We start from the raw sequence: 22,949 nt of genomic DNA, 5'->3' as shown, positions 1-22,949 counted from the left end.
GGAACAGAGCTAATGTACTTCATCAAATGTATGACTGACCTCCAAGGCTTCCACCAAGGTTGCCTATGTCAGCGAATGGGTCCAAGGTGTTTGGCTTGGTTTGGTGGGTGGGGGTGCTGTGAACCGAACCAGTGGGGCTAGTGGTGGCTGAACGACTGCCCCTGCCAAAGCCAGCTCCTGGGTAAAATCAACATGTAAATTAATACAACAAAGTTCAATAGCCTTCCCTGATTAAAGTATTAGATGAATATTCTGTGCAAGTGCTTGTGACTGGGTTTCTGGTTTCTACCTGTGGTTGTGGTGGCGGGTCGGTTCCAGTCCCATCCTCCCATGGCATTTTGCTGCTGAATGTTGACAGTTGGGGTGGTGGGAGGGACAGGGGAACTCCGGCCTATTCAAGCACATAAAGGTTTGTCACAGACTGAGCACACGGTGAATGGAAACTAAAGCACGGACCCACATAGTCCAAAAAAACAACAGCAGGGTTGAGTCTCATAAGACTCATTAGACAGGCTGTTGGAAGTCTAAACAGAACTATTTATTAGTGTTGAAACCAGATTTGCTGTTGATATTTTCTGGCATAAAAGGCACCCAAAAAGTTGCGTCAAACTTTTCATAGGCTAGATTCAGACCTGTTTTCAAAAGCATTACTGTGAGCTCACGTTGACTTCAGACCAGCAATAAACATTAAATGTTCTGGGAAATGATACGGTGATTAAAGGGGGTGCCGATAATTTTGTTATGGTCTTGCTTCATCATGGATACGTTGCTCTGTTAAGGTGTGAAGTCTAAAGAAATGTGTCACCAGCTACCAGTAGCACTACTGCCCTGTCATGTTTGGAGCTACAGTTCTCGCTTTGGGAGGAGTTCAGGCTGAAAAATGTTATGAGGAATGACTTATGCTGGAGGTGAAGCATCAAACCCGTGCAATATTAATGAGGCTGCACTCACACCATGCAAACCCATCCATTGCCAAGCATACAGCAGCAGCAGACTATATCTTACAATGTACTCACACTATGTGTGAGTAAGCCAGGAATAAGGAAAAATATATTTAGAAAGTGTGATTAAACTTAGTAAAATAAATAAATAACGTGGTTTGCTGTGCAGGGACAGTCATAATGCGTGTTTACGTGTTAAGGCGTGGCAGCAGACTTGGAGATACTGTGCAGTATAACATGCTTTAAGCTGAGGTGTTATTACATCTAAACTCTTGTGAGGATGCAGCAAAGCAGCAGACGCATGCCTTACCCAAGCTTGTAGGCTGCAGGGTGGGTGATGGAGAGCGAGCTGCATGCAGGAAGGGGTCTGGCTGCCCCACATTACCTGGTCCAAGGAATGAACCCATCATGTCCTGAGGCTTAGGCATGGGACCTGCCCCAAAGGGATCAAACGCTGAGGGAAACAAACATACACACCATCTTTAATGTCTTACTCATTTCATTTTATTTTCTTCACTGCAGATCGTATTTTTGCATAACATGTTTTCAAATGATTCTAACAATTAATCGACAATTAACAATATCGTCTGTCTACAAATCTAGGGTATTTCACCTGGTGGTGCAGGAGAGGGGCATGGCGAGGCAGTGTTTGGGACGACTTTATGTGGTGTAGATTGGGCAGATGAGGGCCCACTGGGTGGCTGGGGTGGCCCCCCGAACAGGTCACCTAGGAGGTCAGTGGTTGTGACTGCAGTAGACTTAGGCTGAGATGAAGGACACGGGCAGTTGATCTCCTCTCCATCAAGACCAAGAAGATCCACTTCTTCAGGAGGTTCCTGGGCAGCTGGCATGGTCGAAGGGGGGTTGGGTTTCTGGGGGGCTGCGCTGGCGTTGCTTCGCTGGTTGGAGAGAGAGATCATCTCATCGTCTGAGGGCTCGCTCTCCTCGCCGTGGCCCCGACCGTCTGGACCGCCATGGGGCCGGCTCGGCTCTGCAGGGGGATGAAACAGAAATAGAAGGAAAGAGGTATAGAGAGGGAGAGACAGAGGAAAAAAATGTAGTGTATCATTACCAATGAGACAAAGGCATTCAATGTACAGAAAGGAAGGATGAGGAGGAAATTAATTGGGGCAGTGAGAAACAGAGTAGCTAAAAGAACAAAGGACAAGAGATGACGGAATAGGGACTAATGGCCAACTACCTAGGTCACCTCAGTTACAAACACCACCCACTCTCCTGAGACTGTGATCTGTGTGCTATGACAGACTATGCCATACACTTTGGGGTTCGGTAGCTGCTTTTAGCTACAATACCTGGGGGGAGATATTATTTAAAAAAGCGAGTTTGCTTGTAAAGAAGGGAAGGGATGTACAGCAAGTACTAATCCAGAGCAATATTTCACTTTGGTGGGTTATTTTCAGTGCGGACCACTTACAGCTGCACTTTGTTTTCTTTAATTGCTATCTTTTTTTGCTGTTTCTGTGTATTCGCAGAGATTTCTCTGGATGCAGGGAAAAAATTGGTCCACTGATACAACATCTCAGCGACCATTAATTTTTTCGGATATCCAGATGATTGTCTGCCAGAGCCAAAATCATCACCACCAACCTGATATATCACTCCACGCCATGTGGTTTGTTTCAGTTCAATCAATACAGATCGTAAATGAAAACAGCCAAGATTTTCCAAAAACAGAGGATGAATTCGTCAATAGGGCAAATGATTGAATTGAACCAAACCCTTGTTAACTAACATCACGGTATTGATCAGTTTCTCTAACAGGTCTGTGCTCTCCACTACTCTTACCCTCCAGATCCAATCCCTCCATCTCATCTTGTAGGAACAAAAATGAGAGTTATTGCATTAGTTCATTTCATGCAGGCATGTGCGTCTGCATGTCGTTGTATGTACCAGCTTTAGTGGTGAAAATGCTAATGAGTCAGAGGCGATCACATCCTGCCTCCCACCTAAAGTGTGATGTACAGCTATGGATTTAGCAGAGGCAGGTTGTATTGGTCCCCAGTGTGTCCATCCCCACAGTACCAGCGATAGCCAGTGCATCCTGATGCTCCTGATGGCAGGAGAAGAGCACGTTGGGGCTGAGGTCTTTACAGGGGAACTGCTCCCATGGTGGCGTCAGGTCTTTTTGCTTGTCCACGCCCTCCACCTCCACATCCAGTATGACATGGAAAAGCTGAGGGTATTTCTCAGGAGAGTCACATGCATCCAGCTCTGGCCTGATAGGAAAGATTACACATGTAAGAGATAAAACGTATGTGTCTTATAAGAGAGGTGGAAAGAAGACAAGTGGTTAAACAGAAGAAATGTCCTTACTTGTTAAACTTTAACATTGTGGTACCAGGAGCAATGAAGCCAGTGTGGAACTGGATCTGGAAGATCTGGGTGTTGGACACCTAGTAACAGTAGAACAAACGTAAATTTGTCTCATGTGATATTCAAATGTATCATACCAAACTGCACCCACAGTGAGACATTCTGACATGCATATAACGCGCACAACAATTCCAAATGTAAGTACAATGTTGTGTTGGACTCTATGAATTAGAGTCACAGAGAAATTGCATGTTTGATGTTAAGAAGTTAACCAGATTAATTGCAATGTTCTTGTCTAAAGTGTCTGTTGTAAAGGTCAGTTAGATTTTAGCAGCTTCTTCCCAGAAGCTTTAATGCACTGTGAGATAAGATAAGATAAAATTTCCTTTATTGTCCCACAATGGGGAAATTCACCAGAGCTGTACTTACATGCATAGTTAGACAATGCAATTAACACCCATACAGGAAATATATAATAGCATTTAGTATATCAGCAAATGTGCAGATGGAAGTACAATTTTACAAAGACCAGATGAAACAATGTCCAAAACTAGGCTGAGTTTTCATTTAATTTCATGTCTACTGTTTGTCCCAATGTTGCTGTCGGAGGAAAGCCACATACTTCCATACACTGAACATGTCAGGAAATCTCCCTCCAACATGTCACTTCTTGCTTCTTTCCTCCTGACATTTTGTGAGTTTGTTTTTGGACTAATAAAGCAGTAAGTATGTGGAAATAAGTTGCAACAATATCCTGAAGGCTGTGTGACAGCTGATAGTTCAGTATGATTTTTCCATCACTGTCATGGCACACCACATTGTTTTTGTCAAATTTGATAAAAACTTTGGCTTTACCCGAAGGGGAGACCAGTGACCGTTGAAACTGGGAGGGTTGTGAGACCTTGAATTCCTCCTTACAAAAAAAGCAAAAAAAGTGTAATCAGGCCAGGCCAGTTCACATGAGGTGAAAACATGGCTGCTGATATCAGGACGGTTGTAACGCCTTGTTACAAGCATTCATGTCCAACAATTTACTGAGCTGAACTCGACAAATGAATTTCATTCATATTATATTATGATATTATATGTATTACAAACAATAAAGGTCTGCCTAAACTATATTACATGCTAAGTAGGTCACATGGCAACTTATAGCATGTTAAATATGAGAAAGAAGGAGATACAGAGGACATCATCTCTTTTTGCAAATGTTGTTCTCAAACTCATCCATTTGGGATTTTGGATGTGTGTTCTTTGCATAAAATAATTTTCTTGTAATATAACTTGATAGCTCCCTTGTGAATAACAAATACTCTTGTTTTCATTTGGACTATTTGATTGATTAATTATGTAGGCTGTAACACGTTACAACCATCCCTGTACACTGAGATGTTGTACCAGTGGAGACACTGGGATTAGGTTTTGCTTTTGCAGCCTGTACATATTTCATAAAGTTGATTCAATGCATTGTTTCAGTCGCTGACACTGTGAAGTTTACTTAACGCAGCAAATTGTCTGTTCCAGTGTAAATGGTTTTTTTAGTTATTGAAAAAACTGCAACCGGTCTCTGGTCTCCCCTGCACAGACGACTTGTATATAAGGTTTGGAAATGGTTACTGGACTTTACAAGACACAGAGTAGAGCACAGCAAGTTTACCTTGGCCTGCAGACGCCCTCCAATGGTTGACCTCATGTGGTAGACTGACACAACAACGTCTCCTTGCACACTCACACCCAGAGGGAAAACTACCTTACCCTCTTGGACCCTGTGCTCTCTGGACACGCACAAAAACACGGATGTTGTATCACATAATCAGCTAATTTAGTTGGTATGAAAATGCTTGCGGGCAGGTGTTAATCTCACTGTGTCTGAGAGATTAAAATGTCCTCATCCTACCTCATCCTCTCATACTCCTGCGCAGTGGTGAAGATCTTTGTCTCTCCGATGAGGATGTCGCAGAAGGGCCGACAGCCGCTACGCTGCTTGTTGAAGCAGGGGACCGGACTCATTGTGAGGGCCTTGATCACCAAGGGCTTGGAGTGGGGTAGACTGGGCTTCTCTGATACCATGCTACACACATAGCCTATGTACCTGCATGGAGAGAAGGAAAGATGATGTTGTTATTTTTCACTGACCAATGCATCTCTCGCTTTGCGTCCACATGTATGGGTTTTTTCTTGGAAATAATTATCATCAATTACTCACAAGCTGACAAACGTTGTATATGCACTGGCTGTATCACGCCAACAAACAGAAGCACAGCACAGTCAGAGGAGGGTGATAACGTGCTGCCAAGTACTGGCATATCATTTAAAGGACTCTGAACAATGTACTGAAGTATGTTATTGCTGCTATTTTCATAAACTCTGAATCAACATGCACTTAAACTCTGACTCACGGTGGAGATATTGCTGAAGCAAGAACTGATAAATACTACAGATACTGTCAGGCAGGGTGATGAAACATCCATCCTAGAGCTTATGCCAGATTCATGCGTGGGCTAAGGAAACCTGGTTCACATGCTTTCTACCCATTTTGACTAGCCTGTCACCTATTAGACCAAAAAGTGCGGAGTTGAAATCATTGCTAGAATCTCAAAAAAAGTCCATGGCCTTCTGAAGGGGCAGATAGGAAGCAGGAATACTAGAAATACAAGTATGCAGAGGAGTGAAAAATAAAAAATCATTGTCAATACCCTATCAATGCTAATGATTGATTTATTAGATGGCTATGTTTCAGTGCAACAGCTTTCTTGAGTCAGTTCAACAGCTGAGAAGTATGAGATATGCTGTCAGGTCATGTCCATGCTCAACACACACATGAACCACAGTGTTTTAAGCCTGAGTGTGAAGCTTACTTGAATGGTCTCTTCATCGTTCCTCTCATATCTCTCAAATCATTTTGCTGTCTATTTGTGCCAGACTTCGATTTTGTTCTCACGTTAATTCTGGTAGCATTACTCGAGGCTAAATAGGATTGGACACTGGACAAAACAACGACAGTGTTGCCAAAGTGAAGTCTTAACATCCAGTGTACAACTACTGTAGACGCCCGTTTCTTGTCCTGTCTTTCTCTCTGGCTTCACCCTGTTTTCCTTCTCATTCTCTGTCACACCCACATGCACACACAGATGCTCAGGGATGCAAACCTGCGGTGCGAGGGCCAGAGGCCAGAATCTGGTCTCTTGGCGCTGAGCAGCTGCATGGCAGGAACAGGATTGTTGAAGAGGTGGCAGAAGCAGAACATGGCACACACCAAAACACCCGAGGGAGCGCGACCATCCTGAAACACACCCAGAGCAACACAATGAGACACAATGACACACTGAGCAATACATAATTTCAAAGCTAAGCGGTACTTGTTGGTCTTGTCTGTCATACGTGTTAACACCCATTAACTTCCATTTACATGGAAGCAGCAACGACAGCATCAAGTGCAATCATCTAAAAATGATGCCAATCAAAGCAGTGAATCAGACCTTCTCAGTGCAGGCAGGAGTTCATTTTAGGTCACAGGGAGTGAAAAACATTCTTGTGATGTGAAGCAGAGACAACAGTTTTTAGAAAGGAACTATTTGGTGGGGGGTTATGCAAGACAGAGCAATTTGCCAAACCGCAGTGTCTTGGCAATAACACGTTCTAGCACATGGCAGTGTACAGTACGGGTGTCTCTGGATCAGAACAGACAGAAAGGTCAGTTTCTGAGAATACTTCAGCAGCAAGTGTCTTTCAGAATATAAGTATTGCAAAGTATTTGATATTGTAGCTGTTTCAGTGCTGACACTATCAAAGCCTTACTTTTTAGCATCATGGGGTGCTAAAAAGTTGCTCAGGATTTTTCTAAACTAATCTCTGGCAAGCAAACTATGTGCATTTTGTACAAAATGACTTCTTTACCTACCTCTTTAACTATAATAGTTCCCATCTACCTTTCCAGTTCTATGACCAACATACCAAAACATGACTCACATCCACATTTTAACTGAATTTGAACCTTCCTCCTCTCTTCTATTTTGTCGGGGGGCCAAATTCCCTTTTCAGTACAAAGACCAAGTGCTAGGCAACAACAGGGGTGGAGAGAGTGTCAGAGCTAAATGAAAAACAACGAGAGCAGTTTGACAAGCTCCAGTCTTTGTTTCAGTGTATTTGAAATTAAAAACAAGGCAGACCAACATTGCAACATGCAGGGTTGGCAACAGTGAGAGGCGAGAGGAAGAAATGAGAGGAAGAGCAGAGAAATTGTCATCCCTGTTTCCCTCGTTGAAATTCCTCATCTGAGTGGTATCTTAGCCCACATTTGAAAGAAACTGGGAAGATCACCTCGTGAGTTTTGTTTTTAGCCATGTGGAATGAAAAAGACTGAAAGTTTTCTTACATGGAAGAGTCCAATCACCACATTTCAAACTGTTAAAACCTGCTTTTGTCTTGATGTTTAAGTAGAGACCGCCAGGAACAGGACTTTCTCAAAGTTTCTCTCTTTATTTATTTGATGCAACTGTCAAGATAAATCACCGGTGCTGGCAATAAAGTGTGTGTGAAATGAATCAATGTGCAGTGAACATCTAATATAAGGTGTCCCCTGTGTTCGAGGGGACATCGAGGGACTTGAAGCGTGTTTCAATTTGTCTTTGGCAGCATATTTGGAGCACTGAGCTTAGACTCAAAATTGGGTCACAGGACAATTAAAAACGGCTCCAAAAATTCGGGGATGAGTTGTAGGAGAATCGAAACACGTCTCTACTCATTGAAAGAGCCTTTTCCCCTACTCTCATTTCAACTGAACTGAAGGAAAAACTGCAACAATAGCAGTATAATAGCAAGAAAAATCTCTATGAACTGCCTATGAATGCAAATTGTTTCTGGTAACTTGAAAGCACTTAAAGAATCAGCAAATCAGTGAAAAATAAAAGTGGAGGGGGCAGGGATGAATATGTTGAAGGAGCTACATGTGAGCATCTTCTTACCGAGCAGGTGATGACACACACATTCTTTGGATTCTGTTTGAGCCAGTTGTGCATGTTCTTACACACAGCAAACAAGTTGTGAAGGCTGGGAGCCTGGCGGGAAGGCCAGTTGCACTCTGAAACCTGGAAAGGAGGTGGCACGAGAAATAAGAGAGGAGGCAAGAATGAGGAAAACAGCATGAAGCACAGAAACAGATGCATAAAAATGGCATAGAAGGCAGAGAGCTGACAGAGAAGAGGGGTCGAGAAATGTTGAGAAACAGAGGAAGAGGAAAAAAATAAAACCAAAAAAGACATAAAATCAGGAGGGGAGGTTAACGCAGAGGTGGATGTTAGCAACAGCACTGCAGCAACACAACACACCAGTTGTCACGATGAGTCATCTGCTGGAGATACAGCAACTTCCACAAGCAGGCAGGGGGCCATCTTGGCCAAGATAACTCTGCAGCTTGACTCCTCAGCTTTCTTGGTTGTTTCTGCCAGGGGTGGCAGTCTTTTATCTACAGAGATCCTACATGTGCCTTCTGTTGAATCCACATCCCAATTAAATCTGATTTTTGAACGGGACAGTTGGCTAAGTCATCCATTAATTTCATTTACATATTAGAGATATTTTCTCCTCACAAGGCATTATTGCTGTGGTGAAGGATGTAGAACATACACTGCATGTTTATTTCTGCAAAAATATACTCCCTGATGTTGCTTTAACATCCCCAAATTCCAAAATGCCCACCGTCCACAAAAACAGTTAGCTGGAAGGAGGAAGAAAAGTTTGCTAATTGGGGATGCTGTAAGGCTCTATAATAAAACTACAAAGTGCATCTTTAAAGCATGAAATGCTAGTACTCCATGAGATTAGATGACTAAATATTAAGCAGTATTATCACACTGCCCTGGTTTCAAGTTGTATGGTGAGCTCATATGGTGCTTGTCTCAGGTAAACTTCCTTTTCATGTTATAATAAATAACTCTCTGTAACATGACAGCAATGCTTGTATTGCTGATCCTACTGAGACAAAACATCTAACTCTCACACACTTTTCCCTTATTGTTTTACTTCTCTTTCCTCCTGAGACTTCTACATGTAACATTGACAACCTGGTAAGCACTTAGGGCCAGAAAGCTATGCAGGTCTTTGGTATGGACAGACAGCAGCAGAAACAAGCTGTCATATCACCTTTTAGGTTGATATTAACTTTAGCTTTAATTTGGAGCTGTAAAAACAACAACAACATTGTGCATTAATTTGGAGTTTCTGCTCGCTTGATGACATTAAGTCTAATATTCACTTTCCTGTGGCTCTTTAGCTGCTAACAGCTCCACTATGTCACCGGCTGGTCTCACTAAGTTTGTTTCTGCCGTTTGCCGTTGGACAGGGAGTGTTCAGTGGGTTTATTAGCTGCGTGCTGGGAGCGACACTGATAAAAAGGAATGAGGCTGAACCAAAGCTAAAGTTGTCACTATCAGCTTACTCAACAACTTGCTCCACAGCAGACATAAATTACTTATTGTAGCTTCACGAGGGAAGCGTTATAAATGACCATAAACTCAACTTGGGAAATGTAATTAGAGGCTTCACTCTGGGTATTTTCATAGTTTATGAGCACATGTGGCGATCGTCCCCACTTAAAATGTTTTCAGCAAGTCCTCACATCTCACTCTAGTGTTGTAATAATTCATGGAGGAGAAATGCGGCAACCACAAACAGCTAAGGACAAACTAGTAATTCTGTAACGCTTACATCTGTAGCTTCACACTCACCCTGTTGGAGAATTTGGCGCCGCGGTAGTTGCGCTGTGATAGATTGAAGACAGTGTAGTGGTCAGCATGGCGACTGTCGAGGAAGGAGCGAATATCCTCTACGTGGTTCTGGTAGCCAATCTGCACCGACTCTGCTGGGTAGGTCATCACTGAGAAAAGAACAACATTCCAAACAACATGAGATGTTGGGAAGAACTTCTTGCACTGCTGGTTCAGATGTTTACATGCACAATATAACACGTTCACACTCTGACAATGTCTTTCAGCCTTTGCTAACATTATTCTGCAGTAAGCCAGGTGAAATTTGGTTGCACAGAATGCATTGTGGGATAGAAAGCCTTCAGGTGACACACGTCCAGCTGAATATGTTCTCTAAAGGACACGCTGCTGCTCTACAGTCGTGTGAAGCTGTAAGCAATTTGAAAATGGAGGGAGGAGGACAGAAGGAAAGCTGAGAATGCAGGTGTTTGTGTCTATGTTAACGCAGTCTTAGGATCGCACATGTACCCTCATTTTCTTACATTATGCAGATATCAAATGTGTTAACCTTTTTATCTGTGAGTTCATAGTCTCTGAAAGCTGTTTTCATAATCACCTTCTTACATCCTTTCTGTTGGCTATGTATTCCCACGCACCAATCAGGATTCAGCAACATTGAATTTTAACCTAATGGTAACTGTTGTGTTGACTCAGATTTGACGTCAATTGAATCTGATTAAACTAAACTCAAACAACCTAAAATAATAATATAAGCTAATGAGTTTAGTTGTAAAGTTTTGGTTATTTAATGAGCTGTGGGATTTTAGTGTTATAGAAAATCACTAAAGGTTTGAAACTCACTTTTTAGGGGTTTTAAAATGCAGCTGTTTTAAAGGTGAACTTTTCACATTGTGGGACAGGTGTTCTCCTGATTTATTATTTTTTGGTGACAATGTTAGAGTGCATGTATGAACACAGTTCACACATGTGCACACATAAGCTATGGGTAAATATGTTTACCTATGATCCGTGATGTGATGTAGGCAATGTCCAGCTCCCCTTTTGTGTACCTGTAACAGAGAAAAGAAACCTTTCAAGATAATTTCAGATATTTCTTCCATTAAATTTTTATGACATTGAGACAGCCCCAAAAAATCTTTAAGAATTGCTCAGTTTTATGAAATTTGCTTTATTACTGTTTAATCAGATGTGGCAGCCAAATGTGTTGATTGTTTTAAGCATTTAGTCAGATGGGTCAAAAGACTCCCAACTCTTGAAAAATATTAAAGCATTAAAAACAGATTAATACATGACTGTCTCGCATCCCAAAGGTTGAGCCACTTCTCTGACTCTAACTGTCAGTGTATTCATTTAATTCAGTTCAATCTAATTTATTTATAATACGCCAAGCCACAACAAACGTCTCCTGACACTTTCCAGACAGAGCAAGAGAGCAGGTCTAGACCAAGCTCTTTAATTAATTAATAAATAAAGGAATTCTGATTCTGATTTTTGTCTGTAATACAAAGAGACCAAACATTCCCCCATGAGCAGGCACTTGGAGAGGAGAAGCTTCCTTTTAGAAGGCAGAAACCTCAAAGCAGACCCCAGCTCTATGTGGGCGGCCATCTGCCTTGACCGGTTGGGTTGAGAGAAAGAAACAGAGATTGAAAGAGAGAAGACGAGAGGACAGAGAGGATGAGAGGACAAACAGACATGCAGAGCAACAGCAATAACTGCACTACTGGAACTATAGGTTATAATAATAATGATATGTACAGTAACTACTGTAATATTTATAATAACAATAATAATGATCAGGCTGCATGTCGTCCATATCCATGTAAGTCGACTCAACACGGTTTAGAGCAGGACCCTCCATGCGTCTGGCTGTGGGGAAGTCATTTTCATGCTCCCCACACTAAGCCGAACTGCTCCAGATCAAAGGAACGCCATATGTGAATTCTTCAATTGCGCATCATTGCCCTTCACTGCCAAATTTAGCTATTCCATATGGAGATTTTTTTAAAAGTCTGGGAGCAGCTGCAGCACACACACATACAATCCACTACTACCGGTACATGGTTTTCCATGACGACGGAAAACACTGAACCAGGTGCAGGATGGGGTTTTGGTTCAGAGTGGGACTCAAATGTGTGTCCTATTTCTTCAAAGATAAACAATTAATCTGGTTTTCTCTCAGTGGATGTCTGGGACGGAGTGTGACAAAGTGTGCGCATTTCAGACTTCCTTCTTGTCAGACTTAGATGAGAAAAGATTGAATATCTTAATATCTATTAAGAAAGAATCAGGAGCAGTTACCTAAACCAGTTTAATGATCTAAAGCAGATGGTTTAGCAGATTATTTATCTCAGATGAGAAAAATATGAATTTATCACCCTAAAATAACAAGTTGGTTTCAAAAAATGTTTGTAGCCACCAGCAAGCCGCAGCCTGCTTGACTACAGACTGTACTGCAATTATCATACAAAACACATTAGTAGGCTAATGTCTATCAGACTGAGCTGAGCTGTTGCCTCCAGTGAAAATCCCCCCAGCAGGGCAGATCTGGGGCAGTCATCTCCGTGTGGTCGTGGAGGAGTGCCATATGGCCCCGATGCAATCCTAGACCAGGTTATGTAATGCAGTACTAACTCAGCTAGTCTGCTTTGTAGCGAGAGAAGGCCAAGTATGTATTGGAATTTTCTATAGAGTTCCACATGAATCCAGTTTTAGATATTCTCCTTACAGCATCATATACAATATGACCTTTACAATAAAACTAATTCAATGTTGAAGAAGCAGACAAACATCCTGAGTTAAATCCATTAGAGCAAAAGGTGGGAGGAGACTGCTGTTGTGTATGTAAGCCCTGGATAATGAAGTAATTGGACCACAGTTCAGGTTTCTATTTTCATCCCAATTCTGTGTGTTTAACCTGGAGTGCAAATGCACACTGCAGGTTTCACAGAGTTACATGAAAAGTGAATGTATGGGCTGAATACTGAGTGGGCTGAGTGTTTGAAAAATGTTTAAAAATTATTTTAAGGAACTGAAAAAAGTGAAACAATTGTTTTCATTTTGGTGCAGAGATTTCTACAGGATACTACTAAAGTGCTGTGTGAATCTGTGGTTTTACCTGTTTTCTTTCCTGAAATAGCTACTTGGCCATTAGAGGACGGAAGCAAGCCAAGTGTCAGGTTTAAATGGCCATGGCGAATAGCCATGGAGTATGCAAATGAGTCATCTCCCTGACCTCTTGAGGTTAGAACTGCAGCCAATTAAAGTGTACTGCAAGGTGTGGCACAGAGAGCGAAATGAAGGGAAAGACGTGACTGGTAAAGAAGGCCACAGCTGACCAGGCTGAATTTTCTTTCCATTTTTTAAAAACTGGTCAGTAAATAACCACCTACAATATGACGTACATAATGTAGCATCACGGCTAGAATTTAACACAAAAACTACCTACATTTATGTCCAGTTATGGCTGAAAGTGGCAACAGTTCAAGTCATAACAGTTTAAGTTTGGTATTTCACATATCTCAACGCACATAGGACATTCCGTTGCTATAGCAACCACTACAGTTCTCCGCCACTTTGTCAGTCAATGGTGACCAAACAAACAATGAAATGCATTTTTCATTGGGATCATCTGCAGCTGCTTGTTTTATTACAGCTGTTTTGTGACGACAGAGTACAATTCTTCTGAAATAAATTCACTGCTTATCCACGCAATACGTCTGACGCTAATATGTTGCTGATAAAATGTGCTAACAGTAGGCTAATGTTGGGCTAGCTTGCTTTGGCCTGTCTCTTGTTTATGACATGTTATCTTTTCCTAACTGAATCTAATCATAATTTAGTTTGTTAAACAACACTGTATTGCTTGCAGTAAAAACCTCAAACTCCAGGAACTGCTTTCAACCTTTGGTGGAAGTCTGTTTAGCTCACTGAGTACTTGTATAGTCAGGACAGAAAAGTCTCCACAGATACACACACACTGATACCCACAAGCACCAGCGCCACAGTGCCTGATGTTTATGTTTCCTCCTGGAGAGTAAACATCTGGGACACAAAAGCCATTTTAGGCCAGATTATATCAGAGTAGAGGTGCTCCAAAATGTAGTGACTATACACACACTCACACACGGAGAAAAACAAACACAGTCTAAGTGGGTTAGAACCCTGTGGGTATTAGGTTTGGCTTTTCTGCATTACATCCATGCTTCTCTGAAAATTTCTCTATTTCACAGCCTATTTACCTTTTTAAACAGCATTCTTATAGCACATCTGCTTCATAATGCATTACAGCCAGCATAAGGGGTAGCAGAAAGATGCTGGCCATGTGATGTTTACATTGCAATCCACTGACCCCAGGACCAGATTTACCACCTTTCACCCTAAACACACTGCTGACATGACATCATGCCACACCATTATGGTGTTTCTATTATGGTTAGTTATGATTTGTCAAGTCACTGGAATAATAAAGAAAAACAGTTACAGAGAGAGATGAAATAAGCGACATGTCAGCTGAGCCTTAATGAAATGAAGTACAAATAACAAACCAGAAATGAAAATCAGAGAGACTGGATGGATGAAAACCTGTCTGATGAAAGGGACTGAGCAGAAAGGAGAGAGGGATGAATGTGTCTGTGGTGGAGGGGGGTTCTGGTGGTGGGGTGGGGGGTGTCTGGGTGCAGAACAAGGACACTGTGCCTTTCTCAAACCGAGATCAGCCACCCAGACTAGACGCTGTTGTATTTCTCACAGGGAGAAGAGCACACAGCTAAGCGCTGCATTGGTTTCCCTGCAAAACTTCTTTTGAGCCAGGTAAACAAACAAGCAGGCCGCGTTAAATAATTCAACAACTGCCTTTTGCTTTGAATATAAATTAGACAGAGGGACGGGGAACCAATCAAGTACAGCTGGATGTGGTAAAAGAGGTCCTGACTAACTTTACTCACGGGGGTTTTGCCTTATATCAGGCATGTTCGGGAGAATTTCTACTGATGTCTCTAAACTGGGATGAAGGCACACATAATCAGTCTCTGCCATTCTGCTAAGATAGAAAACCTTCAAACTACATAAAAATTCCCTTCAGTATAAAAGCAGAGAACTTTCTGCCGATGGGGTAAACAAAAATCGCAAAGGATTTCTTGAAACTAGAAAAAAATCATGCCTCCAAAAAGCAATATCAATGACAATATAAGTAGTAAAAAAGGAAAAAGAAAACAGCTGGAAAGTGTTTAGGAGTTAATATTCTCATTCTGCTTTACATCTGACTGAAACCTGCCTTGACTGATCCTTTTGGCCACCTTGGTTCAGAGCCCGAAGCTATAAACACGGACAAAATATGACTTATTGTTACATTTTCAGCAAACATGGCGCAAACATCAGCATTTTTCTGGAGCCCTTTTGATTCCTGATGAGTGTAAGTCCAAAATTCACTCTCTTTTGAACTCTGTTTGGGTCTGCACCAACTGTCGCAGGAAATATCTGACAGACCAAATGAAACACACGCTCTCTAATTTGTCAGTCCAGCGTTTCCTTGATAGATGTCTGAGAAATGAGTGTGACAATCATGGAATAAACACTTGTTTCTTCCCAGTTGTCATTGAAAGGATGACTGAAAATCTTGTTAAGAAAAATGAAGGGCCATTACCTTTAAAAAGGTTTAATGGTCTAAACTTTGACACAAGATTGTCTGTCTTTGATACAATAAAGATGATTTTGTCATCCTAAAATAAGATACTATAACTTCTATAAATCATCTTTTTTGCAGAATGAAAGAAAGCAGCCGGCCTCTCAGGAATACATCATTAGATCCTGCAGCTATTTATTATCTCTAATTAACTGCTGACTTTGTCTCTAAGTTTCATCCTCATGGGGCAACACCACCACTGATGGTCAATAGGCAAGAAAACCATCGTGTATAATCCTGTCATCATGCTTGAACCCGTTCTGTAGCTCTTCATTTGTATCGTTCAGTTGATGTTAGATTTTGCCTGTTAATTTATTTATGAGGGCAAATAAACCATAGAGTACACCCTCAACTTTGGAAAATCACGTGTCATCTCTTCTGTCGTTCCATTTCTATAAAAATCCATTGAATTGTATATATACAGCAGCACATGTAACTCTTCAACATGCCAGATGTCAGCAGGATACACTCATCAAGGAAGCCTGTCCAAGCAGTTTTAAGGAGTCATGTACTAAACTGTTCTACCTCTGCCCATCTTTGCTTCCTGAGGCTTTTAGCCACTCTGTAGCTTCCCTCCCACCACCCACTCACACATACATATACACTCCACACAAAAACACACCACTATACACCGGGCCCTAATGAAATGAATCCTTCTGTATCAGCAGCGCACTGGCCATTTGGCACAATGAGCTGCCATGAATAATTCAGCCAGAAGAGGAGAGAGAGACGGCAAAGAGAGGAGAGGAAGGAAGGTGGAGCCGAGATGAGAGAGGTGAGACGGCTGAAAAACATGAGAGAACAAACAGGGCAGGAGAAGTGAGAGTTTGCCAAGATGTGAGCAGCAGAGGAGGGGAGACACGAGAGAGGAATAATCACGATCAAACCTGCTGAGTCAATAGTGGGAGAGGAGCAGTGAGTGTGTGTTTCTGACAACACAAAGACCTCTTTGTGCTGCCCACTGCAGATGCCTGTGCACAAACACACTGGGACGACCGAGCCGTGCCAGACTCTGCTACCTCCCTCTATTATCCCTCCGTCCACACTCCTCTGTTTTGCTGCTAAAGATACTCCAGACTCACTTTTACTGTTCACTTTTTCTCTTAGTCAACAGCTAAAACAGTGCTCAAGTAATCAAAGCAATCAAAAGTTCTTGACAAAGAAGCCCAGGAAATTGTCCCATTCCGAAAAGGCACATTTTGAACAGGCACTGCATAATAATAATCAGAATTATTCATTATGGAGATCCCTTGTTAACGACCTTCAAGATAATGTGGCTAAATATGCAGTGCAGGGAATGACCAGCTCACAATTTTGTAATTTATGTCAGAATATATGCTATCAATATTAATGCCTTTCAGATGCTTTGAACACCTGCTAATCTACAATGTAAATTGGATAAATAGGATGTAAAAACAGATGCTAGCAAAGACATGTTATTAACTGACATTATCCATCAGCGCTGCTGCCATGCTTTCATGTGTAGCCATAGTGCTGATACATAGAAACCAAAGAAGAAGAACAGGTGTAGGAGAGTGTGGACTCAGTTGCCAATTAAGCAGCATGACTTTTAGGGTAAATATGTTTCCTAGCACTAGCATTACATTAGCACAACAGGGTATTCTGCTCATTTCTGATTGTTTGGTTTGTAGATGTGGGTTTGATTTCTGGTTTCTGACACAGTTTGTCTGTGCACACGTCCCATATTGCAAGACAAACCCGTCCAACTGAAGAGGCCTTATAACATGTTTCTCATCAACACACAGCATCTTTGATATTGAGAAGCCAAAAGCAGGCCCAGCCAGTGTCACCCAGTTGCAGAGTTGTGCCACTGGTACTTTTAGATCTGCACTTATGGACAACCTGCATCCAGTGAGTGTCAATCTGTGTCCATTGCCCTCTCACACTGTCCAGATTAATTTGGAGAGAAACTCGTGAAAGGATAGAGCTTGTGAACAGATTTTAGTTATCCAAATCAAAAAGGGGACAGGTATGGAGGCTGAAAGAAAAGAAAAAAATTAAAAAGAACGAAACATTGGTTGATGAGGTGTGCTGTGTACTTGAATGAGAATCAAACATTAAGCCACTCGATCACAGCCTTTTGCTCTTCAGCATGTAGTGTTCCCTAGATAAGGTCCCTCAATTAATGCTACACAGCAGCAGGTTGTCCCTTCAGAGGCATTTCTGTGCTCTCAAGGTCTGCCTGGATAAATTGTTTGCAATGAATTAATTCCACATACTATGTCTAGCTTTTTTTTAGCATCACAGCTAAACCATTGCTGTGCTCCTGTCTTTTTTGATGGACATATGATAAGTTTGCTCTCCTATATTTCCGCAGGCAAGAGCAGAGCACAAAGCCTGTAATGTCAATAGCAAAGTGATGAGGAGTCGTCTTGGAGCCACAGAAAAACCTGGTAGAGTTTGTGAAAATATTGGATTTAAATGTAACAAATCCTGTGACATACAAAGTGTCAGACCACAATTGATCCCACATTCTGCAAAAACTTGAGAACATGATTTTTTTTTTACAAAAGTATGGTAAAGTTAGAGTAAAACAGCAGCCAATATTGTAGGTGTATAGCACAGTACATCATGTATGAGAGCAGCAGTAACTTACGTGGCAACCTGATGCATGACCTTGGTGGAGGTGTCTTTCAGTGTGTCCTTCAAGTTGTCCTTGAAGTTGCTGAAGAACTTCCCGGCTCCTCCCTTCACCATATCCAACAGTCCTCCTCCATAACTGGCATCCATATCTGGGAGACAGAGGACCTTTAGCCAATCAGAATCAATCAGAGGGAAACAACACACACACACACACACACACACTGAGGATGCCGACCGAGAGGCAGACTTCCACGTAAATTCATGAAAACTCCCGTCTTACTCTTTCAACAGAAAAATAATTGCTGTTTTCTATGCAGATGATACATTTACATGATGCCTACTGAATATACACATTCCATGATTTATGGGTTTTCATTTGACTCCAGTGATGAACATAATGAGTCACTGCACAACGCACCAAGTAAACACGACACATGTAGGTGTAAAAGGAATGATGGACAAGGACCCAAGAGACAAGACAGACAATAAAATACACACCATCTGGAGCTGTCTGTCTGTGTGTGTTTGTGTATATGTGCGTTTGTGCACTAAAGAGTAAGCAAGTGTTGCCACAGACTCAAGTGTCATATCTTAGCCAGCACCTCTCTGATGATTGGAGATTTTCTCCCCTTCCTCTCTCCTTCTCTTTCTTGTCCTGTCGTATATCCACACACAGCATCCACAGCAGCATCACCTGAGATGCAACTTGGCAGTGCTGACATATTTACAGACAAAAAGGATTTTCAGCAATTCCAGCTCGAGTCTCCTCTTACCACCTGGCTGCATCAAAAACTTCTTTTACTCTTAAACAAAAACGCAACAACAGCAACAACAACCAATCATTATGTGCTCTAGCTAATCATCTGGCTCTCTGTAGCAATGCCTCTCAAAGTGGGGGCCTTGAGGGTAAAGTCCTACTACTACACAACAGCTGTAAAGGTATATAATGTTTCATTTTATTTCATTATCTTCAAAATGCAAATATTTGTAGATATACTGCATTTGTAGATATGTGTGTAGCATGTAGTTATGACTTACATTTCACTGTACAGGACTGTGTTGTAAAATGACATATAAAAGACCTTGACTGCTCGAAAATAAAAGTTAAGGAGACATAGAGAACGTAGTCTACATGTTGCATTAGCTAAAACCCGATTAATTTATGATTAATGGCAGGGGCTAATGATTTTAATTTGTACTTCAGCCCCAGATGTCACCTCCTGATAGCAACACTACACATGCATGATCATCATGCATGAATCATCCTGCATCATCATGCATCCTGTTTAACTATATTAATATAATTATGCTTTAATTATATTATAGAAACTTTTAGCACAAGCAGCCCGTGCTGATCTCAGTATCTCTGGCATACCTTAAAGTTAAGCTATGGCAGATATGTGCGTTGGCTTCATAGCTTCGCCATAATCCCTTAATGCATGTCTGTAAATAAAGGTTACGGTCATCAATGGAAGGAATTGCTGTTAAAAGGAAACTTCTCAAAATTACCAATTATGAAGAAGGAGTCTTCATCACTGTTAAGACCCTGTATGACTCAATGTCATACCTACACATCTGTTCTCGATTTAGCATTTTTAAAATGTTGAGTTAAGTTGAAATATAAGATCAATATGATGAGATTGTATTGTGTCATTGTTTGGTGTTATTGTCACTAAAAAAAATAACCTAATAAGAACGGCTCATTGGTGATTACAGGCCACCTTTGTTGTGTCTTACTCTGTGTAGACATATTGGTTATACTGTGTTTTTATTTTCAATTCATATTCAAATGTTGGGTCAAGCTCAGGTCTTACAGATGTGGGTGCAGGCCGGGTTCAGGTCTCTGGTTTATGTTTATGTCATATTCACTATCTCCTCACATACAGTGCTAATGTTAGCTGTTAAATGGATAACTAGAGCTGGATAACCTTTGTGGGGCAACGCTTTTTGTTGATTTTAACAGCAGACTTTCACACTCAAGCACGCTGTAAACACTATCTTTGAGGGAATCTATCTAAAGCTGGGCTCTCCGCAAGTCTACAGTAAGTAATTGAATTATTCCTCTTGCATTCTTAGGGCAACACTGAGTTTTGGTCTACGTTTAACCTACTTATCATACCAATGTCCCAGCCGGTGGGCATGACAGGCTGTAATAAGAACCTGGATCCTGTCGTGCCTTTAAGTTAAGAGCTATACGAGAGCTGCCAGTCATGTTTATACGCTTGCACAGGTAAAGAGCCATCTGTCATGATGAAGGAAAAATATGTTTCAAAGAAATCTCACTACAGGGTGAGCTGTTCCAGAAAAACAGGACCAGCTCACCCTTCTTCCCCTCCTCAGCGCCCTCCTCTCTTCCAAATGAAAGGGGGGGGAGACAGAGAGAGACAGACGACTGAAGAAAAGGGAAAGACAGCTGTCTCCCTCCTACTACAGCCCCAAACCTTTCTCCCTTAATATCCGGCTAGCAGTGAGTGACCCAGACTGATTCATACACAAAACAATAAAGCTTGACAAGCAAACACACTGTGCTGCACTTGATCTCAGTGCTACTACACTGTGCCGGGCCTGGACCTGAACGTAAACCCAGACTCTAATCTGCTTAATTATAAATGCTGCTGATGACACATGGAGTGTATGATTAATCATCTGCTATACAGCTTAACCAGAGGAATATTCCACTGCTTTGACTGGCAAGCAAGCTCTTACAGGCTGCTGAAACCACAGCACGTTGGCAAAATCTGTGACAAACTGTCGATTGGAGCTGACAGTTAAATGGTCTTAGTTGTCCGAACAAATAAATACTGTGTAAACAGGAATTTGCTTTGTTTGTTTGATTAATTTGTGTTGATAAACTGAGGGTAGCCACACAAAAGGGAAAGAGGGGAGAGACAGACGAACATGTGGGATGTTGTGGTCAGTTTCTTAACCCCAGTCGACCACCAGGGTGTGAGAAACTGCAGTGAGGGCATGTCAGTCGCTGCGTATCAAACTGAATCCGTCTCTTTGGGAGTCAGACCGGTTACCTACTATCAATCAAAATATATACAAGGCCTGTGAGAGGGGAGACCTGCCTCAATCAGAGCAAAATATGTGAAGTTGTGTTGATGAGAAATGAGCGGTGTTAGAGATCATTTAGACTGACCTCTTGCTAACCTAGTTAAAGGATAAACACAGGCTAATAGGCCAACATTGCTAATTCAGTGATGATGGCAATTCTCATGTTTTATTTTTCCATACAACCAACCATTTTTATCAGATATGTTCAACCTCAATCTTATTATTTTATAGTAACAGAGTCCTTGAATGCTTTGGACAAGAAACATAGCAACATTGATGATGTTAGCTGTCAATACTCAAGAGGTTCTTTATCTCTTGGAGAGGTGACTTTCTCTTCAAATCCCTCAGACTGATTTATTAGAAATTCTACAGTAGGTCACAGTGAAGAATAGAAAATGAGAGAGAAGTCAAAAAAGAAAATCTTTCCAATCATTTCATGCCCCTTCAGACTCCCTTGAAGGGTCCTGACCCCAAGGTTTGGCAGGTCCAGCTTGTTTGGAGACAAATACACACTTAAAACTATAACATAGCTTGCTGCTAACTTGCTAGCACTGGGCTATATATGCAAAAATCAGGTCATACAGTCTACATAATATTTCCTTAAGTCCCATTACCAATGCACATAACTGATAACTGTATAACTGATCGCGACTCACTCATCTATGGACAATATCAAATATGAATTTGGCTGTGTGTTCATCTATTTTTACTGACCAAGGTCCAGCTGTGTTTGTATAAATGCTGTATTAATCAACTATGTGGTGTGAATGAACTGTACCCTTGCTCTGTCCTCCTGTTTGTCATATGCTTTGTCTCTTATTTTATGTGGTTATCTGTTTCTCTGCATATCTGTGTGAGTCAGCCGGCTCGCTTGCCTATCTGGCTGTTTGCTGGTCTGTGTGCTTCTGTGTCTACGGCCAGATGGATGTGGGAGTGTGCAGGCTGCCGAGCCAGTTTCAGTGACAAACCTCGCTAATACGAACACCAGAAAAAGCTCTAATACGGACTCCATCAGGTAAACACGGCAGCAGAGAGCCCGGCCACTCACAGAAAGAGAGAGCAGGACATCAACAGAACACAGAGCTCCTGGCATTGCCAGAAAGATCAGTGCTTTGTTTAAATGTGACTCCCTCCCTCTAGAGTGCAAACCTTTACCCCACAATATCATGCTGTGTGTGATACACATACATAAAAGAGACTATGAATAAGTCCTGGCTGGCCAGACAGACACCTGACACTGGAGCCCAGTCTCCCCGCCCCCACCCACCCAACCCAGTCTCCCCACCCACCCAACCCAGCCTCCCCATCACCGAACCCAGTCCCCTTCCCTTCCTGACCCTTCCACCCTCCTCATCCAGTTTCTTTTGTTTCACACAAGCGTCCATCCCTGGAGGCTGACTGACTCCATCGAGCACTGCATCGAGACTCCACAGACTTTAAACTAACCTTAAATACAACTTAACAAATGTCCCTATTGGCTTTCACTTCCGTCACAAAATTACTGATTTTGTGCTGTAATATTATTCAAGATTCATGATTTTGGCTGATGCACAAACACCGAGTTGGCTGTTCATGTGTGAAACATTCAAATTAGCCAGTTACTTG

The 22,949-nt window shown here is 41.8% G+C and overlaps 1 protein-coding gene across 7 annotated transcripts in view; it reads right to left on the bottom strand.

Moving 5' to 3' along the window:
* Nucleotides 1-22,949, bottom strand: part of dnajc6 (DnaJ (Hsp40) homolog, subfamily C, member 6) — a 36,995-nt gene that overhangs the window by 6,947 nt on the left and 7,099 nt on the right. For 4 of the 7 annotated variants that reach the window (XM_046391330.1, XM_046391331.1, XM_046391332.1 and 1 more), the window contains 13 exons: nt 18,301-18,436; nt 11,000-11,049; nt 10,001-10,149; nt 8,240-8,464; nt 6,425-6,558; nt 5,173-5,367; nt 4,933-5,050; nt 3,276-3,355; nt 2,985-3,178; nt 1,555-1,932; nt 1,252-1,395; nt 290-391; nt 40-177 (listed from right to left, as the gene is read on the bottom strand). In XM_046391330.1, the coding sequence (XP_046247286.1) occupies nt 40-177; nt 290-391; nt 1,252-1,395; nt 1,555-1,932; nt 2,985-3,178; nt 3,276-3,355; nt 4,933-5,050; nt 5,173-5,367; nt 6,425-6,558; nt 8,240-8,464; nt 10,001-10,149; nt 11,000-11,049; nt 18,301-18,436 (2,043 nt within the window). The remainder of the gene's footprint in view (nt 1-39; nt 178-289; nt 392-1,251; nt 1,396-1,554; nt 1,933-2,984; nt 3,179-3,275; nt 3,356-4,932; nt 5,051-5,172; nt 5,368-6,424; nt 6,559-8,239; nt 8,465-10,000; nt 10,150-10,999; nt 11,050-18,300; nt 18,437-22,949) is intronic. The other 3 variants (XM_046391328.1, XM_046391329.1, XM_046391333.1) reach the window with 3 other exon arrangements.

The sequence above is a fragment of the Scatophagus argus genome, chromosome 6 (genome assembly GCF_020382885.2).
Source record: "Scatophagus argus isolate fScaArg1 chromosome 6, fScaArg1.pri, whole genome shotgun sequence".
Lineage (NCBI taxonomy): Eukaryota > Metazoa > Chordata > Actinopteri > Scatophagidae > Scatophagus > Scatophagus argus.
Note: the sequence above shows the minus strand (reverse complement) of the source record. Positions and strands in the feature narration are given on the sequence as shown.